Consider the following 17,307-nt stretch of genomic DNA (forward strand, 5'->3'; position numbering starts at 1 on the left):
ATCATTTTCTGTTATAACTTGTATTACTAACCTAAAACACTTTTGTAGACCTAAAATCATCTTCTTAAATCCTAAACAACTTAAGTTTAATTGTGAGACTATAACTATCTAATCTTTAACTCCATCAGAGACCTAATAAAGAATAAATATTACATGAGTATATAGGAAGTGCAGGCAAGCAGGTTCAAAAACTATAATAATGACAGAGAAAGTTGGGTACCTGAACAGTCCCCCAGAATTTTTCTAAAATACTGGAGCATCTTCAGCCTTCTGGCCCAGTACATTGGACAGACCTGTATTTTTTTAAGCTTGAATTATAAAGGACTCCTTACTCTGTCTTGATAGGGCTCAGAAGTCAACTTTCCTAAATTATTTTTGCCCATTTTGGACATCATTTTGTCTACAGTTGAAACAAGGGCAGTTTTATGCCAAGTGGCAGCTTGCCACATTTGAGGCAAACTCCATATGGAGGTTCTCCAATACTTATCATCTTCTTTGAAGAAGACTGGGGGTACTGCCAGGAGTATACCTTATTATTGAAAAAGATCTTTTAATAATAAAATAACTTTAAATGCCATATTCTGTACATGTCTGAGGTTTTTGAAGACCTTTTATCTATTCATAGAATATCTGATTAGACAAACTTTGTTTGATTTTAGCTATTTACTACTAGGCAACATATTTTGTGATAAATTAGACTAATATCTAACATGACCATGACTGTCTGACTATTAATTTGCATTTCTTAATTATCCTAAACAGTTTGTAATAGCAGCTTTAAAGAGAACTATATATTATTAAGAATCATCTAGGCACAATGCCTCAATAAGAGTTGAAATAATGTATGCATCGTATGTGGTAACAAAAACAACCTCAAATTTTGTATCAATATGCAAAGATCTATATCATTATAAGGAAATATAACCTCAATATGTATCACTACACAAAGATCTATATCAGTGTAAGATTATTTGCTATACTGGGGGTAGCCACTAGAAAGTTCCAGACTCCATGGAAGCAATAGGCTCCTAGGACCCAACGGTGATGACTTTAGCCAAAATACCCAACAAAGGGGAGAGACAGCCTATAGAGACTACCTCCAGTAGATAGGCACAATCCCCAGTTGAGGAATTGGGCTACCCACACATCTCAAAATTTTTAACCCAGAAATGTTCCTTTCCAAAGGAAAGATAGGGACAAAAAATGGAACAGAGACTGAATAAAGGACATTCAGAGACTGTCCCACCTAGGGAGCCATCACATCTGCAGACACCAAATCCCCACACTATTACTGATGCCAAGAAGTACCTGCCAACAGGAAGTACAGCCTGGTATGGCTGTTCCCTGAGAGGTTCTACCAGCACCTGACCAGTACAGATGCAGATACTCACAGCCAAGCATCGAACTGAGCCCGGGGACCCTAATGGAAGATCTAGGGGAAGGACTGAAGGAGCTGAAGGAGATTGCAACCCTACAAAAAGAACAATATCAGCAAAATGGACCACCCAGAGCTCCAGGGACTAAACCACCAACCAAAGAATATACATGGAGAGAGCTGTGGCTCCAGATACATATGTAGCAGAGGATGGCCTAGTTGGACTTGTAGCAGAGAGGCTCTTGGTCCTGAGAAAGCTCCATGCTGCAGTGTAGAGGGATGCCAGGACAGGGAACAGGGATTGGATAGGTGGTTATAAGAACACCCTCACAGATGCAAAAGGGAGGAGGAGAGAGGGGATGGGAAGGGTGGTTTGTGAAGGGAGATATCATTTGAAATGTAATGAATAAAACGATTAATCAAAAAAAAACAAATGAAAATTAAAAAAAAAAAAAAGATTATTGGCTATAAAATGTTCTTTGGTTCTCAACCCTTCTCCCCCTACAGTAAAGTGATGTTTACTCACTATAATAATAAATAGCATAGATGAAGTAGCAAGGTTCTCTGGAACTCAGTTATAAAAATGCTGCTCCTATTCATAATGGCCACACTGATGAGCTAACCATTCCCAGAGGTCCCACCTTTAAACACTCAAATACATTAGTTGAAATCTAAGAATATGCACAACTTAGGTTCTTGCAAACAGAAGCTGACAATGGTCTGATAATACAGTGATAGCCAGGATTTTCCCTGAAATCATTTCAAGCCTCTCCCTTGAGTGAAATCTACTCATTTATTCAAGAACTCTTAGCTGGGCAGTGATGATATATGCCTTTAATTATAAGACTAGGGACATGGGGAACAAGGGCCACAGAGGCAGGCTGATCACTGCAAGTTCAAGGACAGCCTGATCTACAGAACTAGTTCTAGAACAGCCAGGATTACACAAAGAAACTTTATCTTGAAAAAAACTCTTTTGTAGATGAGGGTGTAGCTCAGAGTAGAATACTTGCCTAATATGCACAGACTCTGGGTTAAATTCTAAGCACTTAAAAAATAAACAATAACTATTTTTGATTGCTTATTATGTGTCAAACATTAGCAAAACTGTGAGCACACAGGATCAGATAATACAGACATATTACTTTGTCCTTATAAAATGTACAGGTTAGAAGGTCTGAGAAGCACCTGAAGAAATATTCAACATCCTTAGTCATCAGGGAAACACAAATCAAAACAACCCTGAGATTCCACCTCACACAAGTCAGAATGGCTAAGATCAAAAACTCAGGTGACAGCAGATGCTGGTGAGGATGTGGAGAAAGAGGAACACTCCTCCATTGCTGGTGGGATTGCAAGCTGGTACAACCACCATGAAACTCAGTCTGGCGGTTCCTCAGAATATTGAACATGGTACTACCTGAGGACCCAGCTGTACCATTCCTGAGCATATATCCAAAAGATGCTCCAACATGTTTATAATAGGCAGAAGCTGGAAAGAGCCCAGATGTCCTTCAACACATGAATAGATACAAAAATTGAGGTACATTTACACAATGGAATACTACTCGGCTTAAAAACAATGAATTCATGAAATTCTTAGGCAAATGGATGAAACTAGAGAATAGCATCCTGAGTGAGGTAACCCAGTCACAAAAGAACACACTGATAAGTGAATATTATCCTAAAGGCTTGGAATACCCAAGATACAATTCACAGACCACATGAAATTCAAGAATAAGGAAGACCAAAGTGTGGATGCTTCAGTACTTCTTTTTTTTTTTTTTTTTTTTTTTTTTTTTTTTTTTTTTTGGTTTTTCGAGACAGGGTTTCTCTGTGTAGCCCTGGCTGTCCTGGCACTCACTTTGTAGACCAGGCTGGCCTTGAACTCAGAAATCTGCCTGCCACTGCCTCCCAAGTGCTGGGATTAAAGGTGTGCGCCACCACGCCCAGCTTGCTTCAGTACTTCTTAAAAGGGGAACAAAATACTCAAGGGAGACAAAGTGTGGAGCAGAGACTGAAGGAAAGGCCATCCAGAGACTGCCCCACCTGGGGATCCATCCCTTATACAGACACCAAACCCAGACACTATTGTGGATGTCAACAAGTGCCTCCTGACAGGAGCCTGATATAGCTGTCTCCTGAGAAGCTCTGACAGAGCCTGACAAATATAGACTCGGCTGCTGGCAGCCTACCATTGGACTGAGCATGGGATCCCAAATGAAGGAGTTAAGAGAAAAGACTGAAGGAGCTGAAGGGGTTTGCAACCCCATAGGAAGAACAACAATATCAACCATCCAGCACCCCCCCACACACACATGGAGAGACTCACGGCTCCAGCTGCATATGGAGCAGAGGATGGCCTTGTCAGGCTCAAAGCCCCAGTGTAGGGGAATGCCAGGGTGAGGAGGTGGAAGTGGGTAGGTGGGTGGTGGAACACCCTCACAGAAGCAGGGGAAGGGAGGATGAGATGGGGGTTTCCAGAGGGGAAACCAGGAAATGGAATAACATTTGAAATGTAAATGAATAAAATGCCAATTAAAAAAATGTGCAGGTTAGTGAGAAAAGCAGATAAAAAGGGGTCCAGTGTTTGAGATGAGCACATTTCTGGGGCTCTTGTGTTTTAAGATACTCCTGAAGAATTTCATAGAGTTCCCCAAGTCAAGAATTTATGACAAGAGAATGGGAAGAAAGAAAGCATTGCAGACAAACCAACTTAATAACAGAAGTGTAGTTAGGACATAGGGAGTGAGAAAGGGTAATAGGTTGGAGATGAGATCAGCAAGGCTCTATTAATTGTCCCTGGAGTCTGACACCTTTACTGACATAAAATGAAGAGAATCATTTCCATTTCCATCCAACTGCTCAGACATGTTAGAAAGAAAGTCATGGCATTATCAATACTGAGTTGAGAGCCTTTGATGAAAGGAACTTTGGGCATTCACACAGTTGTTAATCGCATTTCTTATTTTGGAACTCCAGCAAAAAAATATTGTGGGATGCTCTTGAACCAAAAACCATTTACCTCAAAAATGTTCTTCCTACCTTGACAAATACACTGAGGGTCAGCATTTGGCTTCCCCAGAGTAGACTTACACTCTTCTGTCCCCACTATTCCAGAAAGCCTTTGCAAATTCTTCTTTTCAGTCCTCTGTCTAACCAGCCCCGGCGGTTGGACCCTGTTCTCTTCCTCTCGGAGAGGACATTTGCATCCCCAGCATATGTCCGAATTAAAATAATCAGGGAATAGCTTCCTGGGTCAGCTCTCAGAGTCAACCTAATTAGCTAAGTTGTGAAGAGAAGAGATTTGGATCAAAAGGGGCTAATTGGGCAAATGAACTTAGATGTAATCTCAATATCCAACTCTGATTTCTCAGCTCCTGCTTCTGGTGTGTCTGTATCCCACAAACTCTACAGTGCTAATTGCCATGGGATGAGCTGAGCTGAAGACAGCATGCTGATTAGAAACTGTGCTGGCCTGCAAGCATTTCCAGTATGAGCTAAAAACATCAGCGTGCAGTCTTTGGGTCAGCCTTATTAATAAGGTTGGGGTTTTATTCCCTCCAATTTTGACTCTTATTATTTCTAAGGACATGTATGCATATTACCTGCTAAGAATTACAGGCTAGAAATATTTGAAAGTTATGACATGCAATACATCTGTGTCTAAGAGTATTTGTTTATGAATATGTCGTTGCTTCTGGTAGTTACCCTGAAATCTCCCTCCTGCGAGTAAACTGTATCAGGATATATAGAGACTATCAGGTAAATTGGCATGCTATTCTTTTTTAAATATATTTACATTTAATATTTGAGAATTTCATACATGTACACAATGCATTTTTATCAAATCAATTTTCCTGTCAAATTCCACCCATACCCCCACCACTTTTCCCTACAGATATTGGTTTTTTTTATTTATTTATTTAGCCCTTGGAACCTAATTAGTACTGCCAGTATGTGCATGGGTTATGCTTCTTGGATATTGTATACTGGGTGAGACTTGACTAGGAGTTCTTTGTTTTGAGAAAGAGTCTCACTGTGCATTCCAGGCTGGACATAAACTTGACCTCCTGGTCCTAGGATTACAGACATATGCTTCTGTGCCTAGCTCGTAGATGGCAAACATCTTCACAACTTCTCTCAACGCTCCATGAAGAAATGAGCTGTATGACAACTAGTGAACAGTGATGAGCTGTTTAAATTCAGTTTAGTGAGAAATTCTGGATCAAGTGAACATAATTTTAAAACATTTTTACAATCCCACAAGAGCTCCCATTTTTATATCCCTAATTGTAGTACTAGAGAATCCCAGGGCTATGAAGAAGCCGACCAAGTGCCCTGCCCCAAGCTATATGCTCAGCCTTAATTATTCCAAATAAAACAAAATTTTCATGAAGCAAAATTCAAACTGCCCAGATATTTTTAAAATATGTCTATAAATTATCTGGTATTCCTCCCTCCAGAATGAGAAGCCTAAATCTTCTTCTGTAAGGGTGATCTAGGTTTAGTAAATCACTTTTAATGACTAAAATACTGCAGGATGTGCATATGTAACCAGACTGTTACAGGGACTGAAGATTCAGTCCTGTCCTCTTGGTCTGTGGGAAGCCAGAGGCCATTTCATGAGGATGCCCAAGCACTGCTCCAAAGAGGCCAACATGGTAAGGAACGGAGGCCTGAATCTGCCATCCAACAAGCAATTGAGGCATCATGAGAACAGCCACATTGTGAAATTAGAAGCTGGTCCCCCAGCTATAGACAAGTCACCAGGAGACGGCAGCTGAAACCAACTGAGACTATAGCTTCAAGTGCATCCCAAGCCAGGACCATCTAGCCTAGTCACTCCAAAGTCCACACCCGTGGAAACTGTAAGATGGATGACAATTGTGTTAGACTGTGACGATGTCAGATTGTCTTCAGAGGACTTAATAACTCCATAGCTAGCCAGTCGTGTGCACCTTTAATTCCAGCACTTGGGAGGCAGAGACAGGCAGATCTCTGTGAGTTTGAGGCCAGCCTGGTCTACAAAGCAACATCAGGACAACCAGGGCTACAAAGAGTAACCCTGTCTTGAAAAACCAAAAAGAAAAGAGAAAACTCCATAGCTATCCAAATGCTTACTCTCTAATACAGTTCACCACCCAAGAAATACTTAATGGTTTTGAAGAAAAGCTATTTTTAGGCTTTATGTAATATGCATTTTAAAAAACATGCATTCAAGTCTGGCTCAGGGATCATATTCTCAAACATAAATTAAGATTTCACCTGAGAAAGAGGGTATGTTTAATAAATTGCTTAGACAAGCTGTAACACTGCTTTGGAATGTAAACAGTTCTGAGACTCTACAGCTCTCCCGTCCTAACTGGGCCTTTTCCTTTGTCACTGGCAGCTCATGCTTGCCTCCTCCAAAGAGAAATGCAATGACAGCATAGAGAGTTCTGCCCTGCCCCTTTTCTCAGAGCTATTACTAGAAAATTTTATTCAGCAGATTCTTCATCATCATCAATGACTTCTGATATCATGAAATCAGCCCTATGACTTCAGATTGTCCTGGGATATGTACTTAACTCCGAGAGAGCCACTGGGTAAAGAACTTTGTTATCACTTCCCCAGATCAGCTGAGGCCTGATAGCTTAGTTATCTTCTTACCATTCAAGGAAGGAGGCCAAGTGTTAACTCCGCGGGGCTTAGTAAGATATGAAGCTCTTTTGTCTGCAAGTCACTTGTAAATGAACTTGTTAGCAGGAGATTGAGTGGTATATGTGGCCATGGTAGGGTCATCCCTGAGGGGGGAAAAAAAATCCTGAGCTGAAGAGGAAAATTCTATTCCATAACAGTCAATTCTATAATGAATAGATCTGGCCTCATTTATCAGAGGTCACCTTTTCTTCGTCAGTATTTCCTCATCACATTAATAGGTGGCAAAGCAAATGAAACACTGCTCTCCCCGCACATCAGCTACAAATAACTTCCAGGTTGTCCTTTCCAGAGGGAAGGACACCAGGCCTCTCTCTCCCTCAGGCGAAAGTGTGGAAGAAAATGCCAGCGTTGTGGTCAAGCTGCTCATCAGACGTCCCGAGTGCTTCGGCCCAGCTCTGAGGGGTGAAGGAGGCAACGGACTGCTGGCAGCTATGCAGGGTGCTATTAAGATCTCAGAGAACCCTGCCCTCGACATCCCTCCCCAGGGTTACAAGACAGACGTGTAAGTGAATTTTACTCCAGCGTGTGTGCAGTTGGTGGGCTGACAAATACTGCCAGTTGGTGAACCGCTAGGGTGGGATCCGTAACTTTGCCTGGTAGAAAGAGCAGATGTTTTACGGTGGTTCAAATGCTTAAAATCACTTCGTCATGCCCATGATTATTTTGGCTGGTCCAGAGAGCTGAGGGGGTCAGTTGCAGTTTCTTCCATTTCTTTAGGCCACTGGGCACAGCTGGCAAACCACTGAGACCTCAGGAGGACTGCTCAGGGAAGTGTTTTGAGCATTTGGAGTCCTTGCAGATTGGTTGTGGAATTTAGAGGTTCAGAGTCTAGTGGGTATAGTCTATGATTGCCTTGTTACTTTCCCCCTACCATGTCCAGTAGTCATTTGCCTTTCTTTATCTAGTCTATGCTGCATAGAATACAGAATGTGTACACCAGCAGGGTTGACTCTCCAGCCAGTTGGTTTTTCATTTCCCCTACATCATCAGTTCTGAGAGGTGACTGTAGACCAGGGAGAGCTCAAAATATATTTGCCTCAACATTCTTATATAACATGAGATAAAACTAAGACCTGAAGTGATATAGCTCGTTAACCTCAGAGCTAGGATGTTAATACAGCTGTCCTGACTCCTCGTCCAGCTGGCTTTCTGTGTACATTCAAAGAGGAAGAATAGTGGATAACATCTAAATTCATGTTTCAAGGTTCATAGGATCCTGGAGCTATTGTGAAAAAATATTTGGCCCCTTTGAGTTTAGTGAATAAAACCACTTCACCAGCTCCTGAAAGGAAGAGGTGTGAGGGAAAGTTTGTTGAACCAGAGTGAGGCGTTCTGTTTAAGCAGTGCCTGCCACTGAGCGAGGCAGTCTCTCACATGCCTTCCCCATGTTGGTTCTTTCTCTGCAGCACACAGGACGATGAAGAGGAGGAAGAGATTGTGCATATGGGCAATGCAATTATGTCATTTTATTCAGCGCTTATAGATCTATTGGGTCGCTGTGCTCCTGAAATGCATGTAAGTGACAGAGCTTCCTGACAGCAGCTTTGAGGAGCCTGAGTTGAGGACTCCAGAGAAGCCCTGAGTCTAGTTTCTTCATCTGGGTCTGGTATTTACTAATAAGCTTCTCTCTAGATTACCTTTAGCTGACGCCAAAGTAGTTTCCTCAGTGGACCACTTTCTAAGTGAGGAAATGACAGAGAGAAAGAGAAACAGAGAAAGACAGAGACAGGGAGAGAAAGAGACAGACAGAGAGACAGAGAGATCTTTGTATATATTTTGTTTTAAAAGCCTTCCAAAAAGAGACTTCCATGTACCTCAGCTTGGCCAAAACATGGCTAATCTGATTTTTGGCCATACCATTGTAAATGGCCTCATGAGTACCTATGTGGGAAACCCTGTCTTCATAACCATGGCTTCGGTCTCTGGGAAAAGAGCTGGGACCACAAAGGTGGTTCTGCCTGTTGTGGTGTCTTCTTAGACCTCCAGTTTTGATCTAAAAAGCGTTCATTCCCTTTCCTCTCTCACCCTGCTGATGGGATATTTGGTGTTTTTCATATACAGCCACACACTGGAACTGGGAGAAAACAGTTGATCTTCTGGGGGGGGGCGGGGAATCTACATCTTGGTGTTGGCTGCTGATAAGAATGACTGGGATCCCTGTTCCTGCTGGGCTGTACCAGCCTCCCTACATCAGCCTCTCTTTACACTTCAGTTACTTTAAGGAAAGAAAGGAACTCAGAAGGGAGTCAGGGAAACAGCAGGGTGCCCTATAACTTAGGAGAAGGGTCAGGCCCCTGTACCCGCTCTAGTTCTCTTGATCACTTCTGGAAGCAAGTTACTAGGTGGAATGTTCTCACAAAAGACAGCATGTGAAAGCGAACTCACCTGAGCCTGCCTAAGGAGGAAATAAATATGTTCCTTTCTGCCTATAACCTCCCCGCCCTAACATATCACACACACACACACACACACACACACACACACACACACACACACACTCACACCCCTACAGACCTGTCTCAGAATCCTTCACCCGACCTGGGCTGACCTGGACCTCCATTCCCAGATGGTACTTTTCTGTAGAAGGTCCGCTGCGCCCTTTTGGGAAACTTCCTGTGCAGGAAGATGAACATTCTATCTGTGTACATGCAGCTCGGCTAGTTAGTATATGTATGAATGAACCTATCTTCTTTGGGACGACTCCTGCGAAACACTCAAATTGTCTCTTAGAATCTCTTAGAATACTCTTTCTTGCCCACCTCCAACATTCTTCAAGATCAGAAGAAACTGAATTTGTAAGTCGTTTTCACACCTGCTACAGCTCTGAAATCCAGGGTTGCGAACACTTTGTTAGGACTCTGACAGGCCCGTGAAGGCTCCTGCTGAGTTAACTGCAGAGGCTTTTAGCCTGGGTGGAGAAAGGAAGTGACTACCATCGATGGACTTTCTCTCTCAGTCTCCCTACTTACAGTGAATCAAGTAGTTTCTCTTTCCCTGTGGCCACAAGTACCCGTAGCAGTTAGGGGAACTCAGAAATACACCCCTGCCCATAGGACAATTCTCCTGGCTTAGGTTGGGGGGGGGCAGTGCAGCAGGTTTGAAGGCCTCATCTGTCTACTCTCTTTCCTGTGTGACAGCTCATCCAAACAGGGAAAGGGGAAGCCATCCGGATCCGGTCCATCCTGCGCTCCCTGGTCCCCACGGAAGATCTGGTTGGGATCATCAGCATCCCCCTCAAACTGCCCTCCCTAAACAAAGGTAGGAAAGCAGCTTTGGGCTGAGCCTGCCCCTCTAGTACCTGCTTGCTCCATGACAGGATTCTGCCTCTGCAAAGAAGCCACTGCCCTATCATCATGCAGGCTGCCTGGGGGAAATGCCTTGTTCTTTTCCCAGTGATGGATTTTCTGTAGACTTCACCTAGCTCCTCTAACATCTGCTTCCCTGTGTCAAGATGGCTAAATCTTTGGTCCTCTGGTACAGGCACGCATCACCATGCTGGGACCAGGGACCACTCTAACTTTCTCAAGGGTGATAAAATGAGCAGGTGCTATCCCTTAACTTGGCCTGACTCTTCTCCCTTGCCAGTGTACCCTGGGAGAGTGAGGCAGCCAGAGAGGAGGCATGCAGGCTATCTTCTGCGGTGGACCTGAAAACCCTCACAGCCCAAGATCACAAGTAACCAACCATCCCCAAAGCATTTTAATTCTGAGTCACTCTGCCTTCTCCTCAGGCACATGATGGATTGGAAAAGAGAGCATGAGTCTGGCTATTGGCATGCTTCCCAAACTGCCATGCCATGAAACATCTTCAAACTTATGGAATAGGGGCTCTCAGACAATAAATATAGAAACTGTAGAATATGTGCCTGAGTTAGGGTTTCTATTGCTATGGAGAGACACCATGATCCTGGCAACTCTTATAAGGACAACATTTAGTTGGGTCTGGCTTACAGTTTCAGAGGTTCAGTCTACTATCATCATAGTGGGAAACACGGAGGCATTCGGGCAGACAGGGTGCCAGAGAAGGAGCTGAGAGTTTTACAACTTGATCCCCAGGCAGCAGAAAGAGACCGTACCACTAAGCATGGCCTGAACATATATATGAAATCTCAAAGCCTACCTCTACAATGACACATTTCATATATTTCTATGACAATAAGGTCATACCTACCTCAATAAGGCCACGCCTCCTAATAATTCCATTCCCTATGGACCAAGCATTCAAACATTTTGAGTTCCCCTCATGGTTAAATTAGTAACATTGGACATAGGAATTTTCTGCCTACTTGATGGTCATATTTTAATGAACTGCTTGAGAATGAGAAAAGCAGAATTACCAATTGGAAAAGTCTATAAAGTTCTATGCAAACCACTCCAATGTGTATTTTTTAAAATGTTCTAGAATATGTGCCACTTTTATAACTTTACAAAGCACAGTGAAATAATAGTGCGTCTGAGAAAGCAGATGTTGAGTGCCAGGTTTCCCAATGACATGGTGCTTTCTTCGAGCATAAAACGCTTGCTCAATCCCACAGCAATAATGTTCACCAAAGCACCATGGCTGTGTAAGAGACCGAGTTAGCCTCAGACACTCAGCTCCCAGTCTTCCTTGTGCTTAGCGATCGATGAGAGGCTGCACGGGTGCCCTTCCATCTTAGCAGCCCACACAGACTTCTTGGCAGAAGGAGGCCCTGCGACGGACAGCACTTGAGTCCTGTGCCTCCTGGGATGCCTTAAGAAGTCTACTCCAGGTCAGCGTTTCACATGCTGCACCTCTTCTTGGTTCTCTTTTCTAGTTTTTTGGTATGAGACAGAAGAGAGAAAGCTGGTTTTTATCCAAGCTAAAAATTCTTTTTACTGTCAGGCCAATGGAGTGAATTTTCTCTGTGGATTCCTCCCTTCATCGCTGAGCCAGCTTTACTTTTCTGTCTTTCTTTCTTTCTTTTTCCTTTCTTTCTTTCTTTCTTCCTTTCTCTCTCTCTCTTTCTTTCTTTTCTTCCTCTTTTTATTCAAATGAAACTAAAATGATGGGGTGACTCGATCTAAGCACCACCTGAAGCGGGCACTGAAGGCGTGCTTGCTGTTTTACACTGTGATATGGTGACTACAGAGGTGACATGTTATTAAATTTATCTACTTTCTCAACATTTGGCCATCGCTTTCCCGCATCATCCACCAAAGGGCAGCTCAAGCTTGATCCCCTACCATCTCCCCCATTTTACGATAGATGTTCTCACCATGGGCGACTCTATGCTGCCAATGTGGTATCACAGAACGTAGAGTTGGAAAGACGTAAAGACCTACCATTGTGTTGTATTTCCGACAGGTAAATTTCGGCTGATACAAATAACTGATTATGATTTAGAGTAAAATTAGAAATTAGTGAACTATGACCATGAGATATCTTTTTAGAACAGTCTACCTCACTGTAAAATTAAACTTTTAACAACAAGCTCGTTTAATAACTGGCTCATAGAGACTTGACAGTTGCTTCTTCCATCCTTGCTTAAGCTGCTTCCTTGCTTAGCTCTTATTTCTAAACTTCCTGTCGCCCTAACGTGGTGAGCTATGGACAGACAGGTTCTATGCTGCGTTTCAAACTGCAGAAACAGGAAATGGCATGTTCTGTTTTTCAGATGGGTCAGTCAGTGAGCCAGACATGGCGGCCAACTTCTGCCCTGACCACAAGGCACCCATGGTGCTGTTCTTGGACCGTGTTTATGGCATTAAAGATCAAACTTTCCTGCTCCACTTGCTGGAAGTTGGGTTTTTACCTGACTTACGGGCTTCTGCATCTCTAGATACAGTAAGTAGCTAAAATAAAGAGGATGAATGGGAATTTCTTCATGGTTAGATTAGTAACACTGGACGTAGGGACAAATATTTCCTGCCTACTTGATGATCATATTTTAATATCCTGCTTGAGAAAGAGAAAAACAGAGATACTCAAAACTGGAAGATTTTAATGCATTGGCCCAAAAGCTTATATGCAGGTAAATCTGGCCTTGATTTTCTGTCCAATCCCTTCGATTGAAGTTTCTCACAGTCCAGCACCCCCAGCATCTCAAGCCTTGGGGCACTATCTCTTAAGGAACTGGGGACAGGGAATCACTATGATATTCATCATAGAATGTTTTCATAGCATTCCTGTTACCCAGCAGGCACTAATAGCAATTTCCCTAATATCTAAATCCTGCTTAGACCAGTTATGAGGATCACCAAAGGTCCCCCAAAAGAACATATGTATTTGTGAGAATACGGTTCTGTTACTTAGGGAAAAGGCTGGCTGGAGGTATTTCAGGCCAGAAATACTCTTTATTCTCACTTATTTTTGCCCCGACCACCAGGGTCACAAGAAGTGACTGACCATAAGATAAGAAATGCCAGCTGTCATATCTGTGTCTCGGAGGAAGTGAGAAGTGAGGACACGAGGATCAGCTTAATTCCAAAGAACTCATATTATAGGCTTGTTTGCAGTTAGACGTCTCAACGGCGCCACCTGGTGTCCAGTGGTGAGAATTGCAAGCTCTGGGGTGAGGAGTCTGCTGGCAGACTCAGATTCTTTGCTTTGAAGACACGGCACGGAAATGAGGAAGAGTTTATCAATGAAGGAGTCAGAGTCATAGGATATTTTTATATCTTCACTGTATTCCACCTAGCCACTACTTCTGCTTGGGGATTTACTATAAATCTCTAGGTTTTAAAAATAAGTTTTAAAATTTGTAGACTTAAGTTTTCTGACTAAAGTATTTAATTTTGTTTTTTTGTTTTTTGTTTTTGTAATTCAAACAGCAAATTCTATTCTAGCATCTGCTGTTAGATCGTGTACTTGCCAGACTACCATCTGCCCCCCCCAAAAAAAAAGAGGTTTTATGTTCAGTTCCTCATCTGAGAACCTTCAAGCCACCAGAATCAAAGCCCTGCCCCCCTCATTTTAACTACACTGTCTCTGAAAGCAATAAATCTAAAAGGCGAGCTACTTTTTCCAGCATGGTTACCAATGCCTCCAGAAGACAAACTTCTGATAATTAATACCAACACCCAGAAATGTGAAAGGTTCAAAGAGAACAGTTTTTGAAATCATAAATTGCTAGGGTTGTCCATTCAGCTATAATAGCTGTGATAATTGCAGGAAATAGTGACATTTATTTTCCTCTGTGGGTCTCCAGGCTTCTTTTGAGTCCTTGGGTTTTCAACAGTGACGTGAGTCATGCTCTGGCTATATTTAGTGCCACTGAATGGATCTTCCTTTGATTCGGCTTGTCAGTCTAAGTTTACAAAGAGGAACATTGTTAGCAAAGATTCTACCAGAGCTTCAGAAAAAGCCTGGATTTCTATTCCTTGCTATACTCCTCATGCAGCAGCAAGTTCCCCTTAGTGAGGTCAACTCTCAGATCATTCATCAGGTTATGAGCTGCTCTTGGTACTGACAAAGTAGCCAGTGGGCGTCAGAGATCGACGTTCTCTTTGTAAAGCTGGTGAATTTGAGGGATGTGGCCGCATATACCCATTTGTTAACCTTAAATCACAGGAGGATATGAGACCCCTGTAAGGTAACAAGTATGAGCTAAATCCAGAATGATTATGCAATAGCTCAGAACCTGGAAATTCAAATATCAAGGATGCTGGGTTAAAAGGCCCATTAATTGATTTTAGTAAGAGTTTAAAATTCTTTGAGACCATTCAATATCCAGCCATCTTTATATGTTTGCTTTGTTCTGGGGGTGGGGACTAATCTCTTTTTTTTTTTTTCATTTAAATGAGAAAGAGCATTATGAGTAGGTATATAGGGGAGGGTCCAGGTAAGGGAAGAATGAAACTCAGTTTAGTACAATTTAGATAACCCAGACTGGGCTAAGACTTCAAGAGTCTGACCTCAGCTTATTTATCTGTTATATTTAAACACTGCACAATGAGGGGGGAGCATATAGCAATTACTCAGTCCCGTGGGTACAGTGAAGTTTAAGACAAGTTTGCATTGAAGCTCTTTACAACGTACATATGGCTTCATCCATAAGATGGGTTCTTATTGACTTAGAAGCATTGCTCAAGATAAGGGTCTTGGGGATAGTGACTGGGGTAAATGCTGTACTTGCCAGAGTCAGGATTTGGCCTGGCCCTAAGATGACATAGAAGTCACTTAGGATGTTGTCAAGTAGAAATGACAGCTCTCACGAGGATGGGGTTAATGGCCTAGAAGCAATGCTCAGGATTGAAAGGGAAGGGCCTGGGATAAGTAACACATAACTTCTGGGAGACACAGGCCAAGTCTGGCTCATCAGACCTGAAAGGACCACCAGGTTGTAAACTCCATCCATCCCCAGCATTCAGGAGGGCAGGTTAAATATCTCCTTCCCTAGAAGGATGCCTGTGTGTCTACCTTCCCTGGCTTCAGCAGTACATGTCTGCATGCACAGTGGCTTTTGCCCTCCCCAGGTAGGCTGTGACTATAGCCATGTGTAAGTTTTCCTGGCCTTGCATGGAGCTCAGTGCACAGGCTCAGCTGGCTGTTCTCTGAGAGGTTAACCGATGCCTCCCTTCCCTTTCTTAGGTGTCCCTCAGCACCACAGAGGCTGCGCTGGCACTGAATAGGTATTTATGTTCGGCTGTGCTCCCACTCCTCACGAGATGCGCCCCTCTCTTTTCTGGGACAGAACACTGTACTTCTCTGATTGATTCTACACTGCAGACAATATACAGGCTTTCCAAAGGACGCTCCCTCACCAAGGCACAGAGGGACACCATAGAAGAATGTTTGCTAGCCATTTGCAAGTAAGTGTGCCCTCCTGTGGTTTTTACTTGTACATAAGTATCTGTGCCAAGTTCATTGTGCTGTCACAGTTAGGCAGTACATAATTGTATAATAGAATAATGCATTGTGAAACTGGTTATAAAGTCTGAGGCCACTACTCAGCCTTTGCCATATGCCCCGCCTAGCATTTCTCCTGGAATGTGCTTGTTACCTGTATCGGTCATATAACCTTCCATGTAATCATCCCTCATTGCAAGGAAGGGGAGGGTAATGCTCAGTGTTTACCCATTTCCGGTGAAAAACTAGGAAAACCAATGTCTTTTGTGCCTGAAGCATCTCTATAATGAACTAATTCTCTAGTTCTGAAATGGAACCCAGAAAGACTTCTCCACTATCTAAAAGGGATAACTTTTTTTTGTTTTTGTTTTTGTGGTTTTTTTTTTTTTTTTTTTTTTTTGGTTTTTTCTTTTTTGAGACAGGGTTTCTCTGTGTAGCCTTGGCTGTCCTGGAACTCACTCTGTAGACCAGGCTGGCCTGGAACTCAGAAATCCGCCTGCCTCTGCCTCCCGAGTGCTGGGATTAAAGGCGTGCGCCACCACGCCTGGCTAAGAGATAACTTTTACACAGAAACAAAACTCTACATGTAAATCAAAACAATCCACCTCCGGGTTTCCGAGATTTAAGCAAAAGGATCTGGTCACAGTGGGGGTGAGGGGGCAGAGACAGTAGCTTTTGCCAATGTACACAGGCATCAAGGGCAGCAAAGAAGCTTGGGGATCTGCAACGAGTCTGCAAGGACAAAGGGTGTGATGCTTTTGAGTAACTGGTATCACACCATGGGCTAGGATCCCAACCTGCTGCTTTAATCCAGCAGTTTCCCTGCCAGGCTGTGAATTAGAATCACTTTCTGAGATCCTAGATAAATATCCCAGTTCCCATATCCCAGCCCCAGGATTCAAAATCCTGAGGGATAGAATCCAGGCTCTAGCATGGATGCTCCTTGAGTAATTGATCCTATTAGTGATATGCAACTGTGCTTGAGAATTCCCAGCGAAATGATCAACAGGCTCCCATTTTAGGGACCAGACAGACATCACTCCTGAATCTTGTTTATGACACATGTCCCAAACACATGTATTAGAAGGCTCATGATAGCCAGAAGAACATTTATCGGAGTTGTTCACCATTCAAACATCAACGAGAAGGCAATCTCAGATAGGTGATATTGTGACTTACCTATTAGACTCTTTGCAAAGAGGATGATAGAAATGCTGGCTGATGCAGGGCAGACAAGACACTCACTGCTAATGAGAATACAAAACGGTGCATCCAGTTTGTCAGACAATGAGGCCGTTTCTCCCAAAACTGTAATTTCAATAATCATATTCCTTGTGTTTACTCAAATTATTTGATAGCTTATATCACTTAAAAATCTGTATGTTTATATAATTATATAATTATATATATATAACATAAAT

At 42.8% G+C, this 17,307-nt stretch overlaps 1 protein-coding gene across 2 annotated transcripts in view; it reads left to right on the plus strand.

Moving 5' to 3' along the window:
• The window catches only part of Ryr3 (ryanodine receptor 3), a 569,960-nt gene that overhangs the window by 421,722 nt on the left and 130,931 nt on the right, over nt 1-17,307 (plus strand). For both annotated transcript variants that reach the window (XM_029469442.1, XM_085834580.1), the window contains 5 exons: nt 7,400-7,580; nt 8,485-8,593; nt 10,216-10,336; nt 12,714-12,883; nt 15,629-15,849. In XM_029469442.1, coding sequence (XP_029325302.1) covers nt 7,400-7,580; nt 8,485-8,593; nt 10,216-10,336; nt 12,714-12,883; nt 15,629-15,849 — 802 coding nt within the window. The remainder of the gene's footprint in view (nt 1-7,399; nt 7,581-8,484; nt 8,594-10,215; nt 10,337-12,713; nt 12,884-15,628; nt 15,850-17,307) is intronic.

This window comes from Mus caroli, unplaced genomic scaffold (genome assembly GCF_978045245.1).
Source record: "Mus caroli unplaced genomic scaffold, Mus_caroli_1 scaffold_2, whole genome shotgun sequence".
In the NCBI taxonomy this organism is placed as follows: domain Eukaryota; kingdom Metazoa; phylum Chordata; class Mammalia; order Rodentia; family Muridae; genus Mus; species Mus caroli.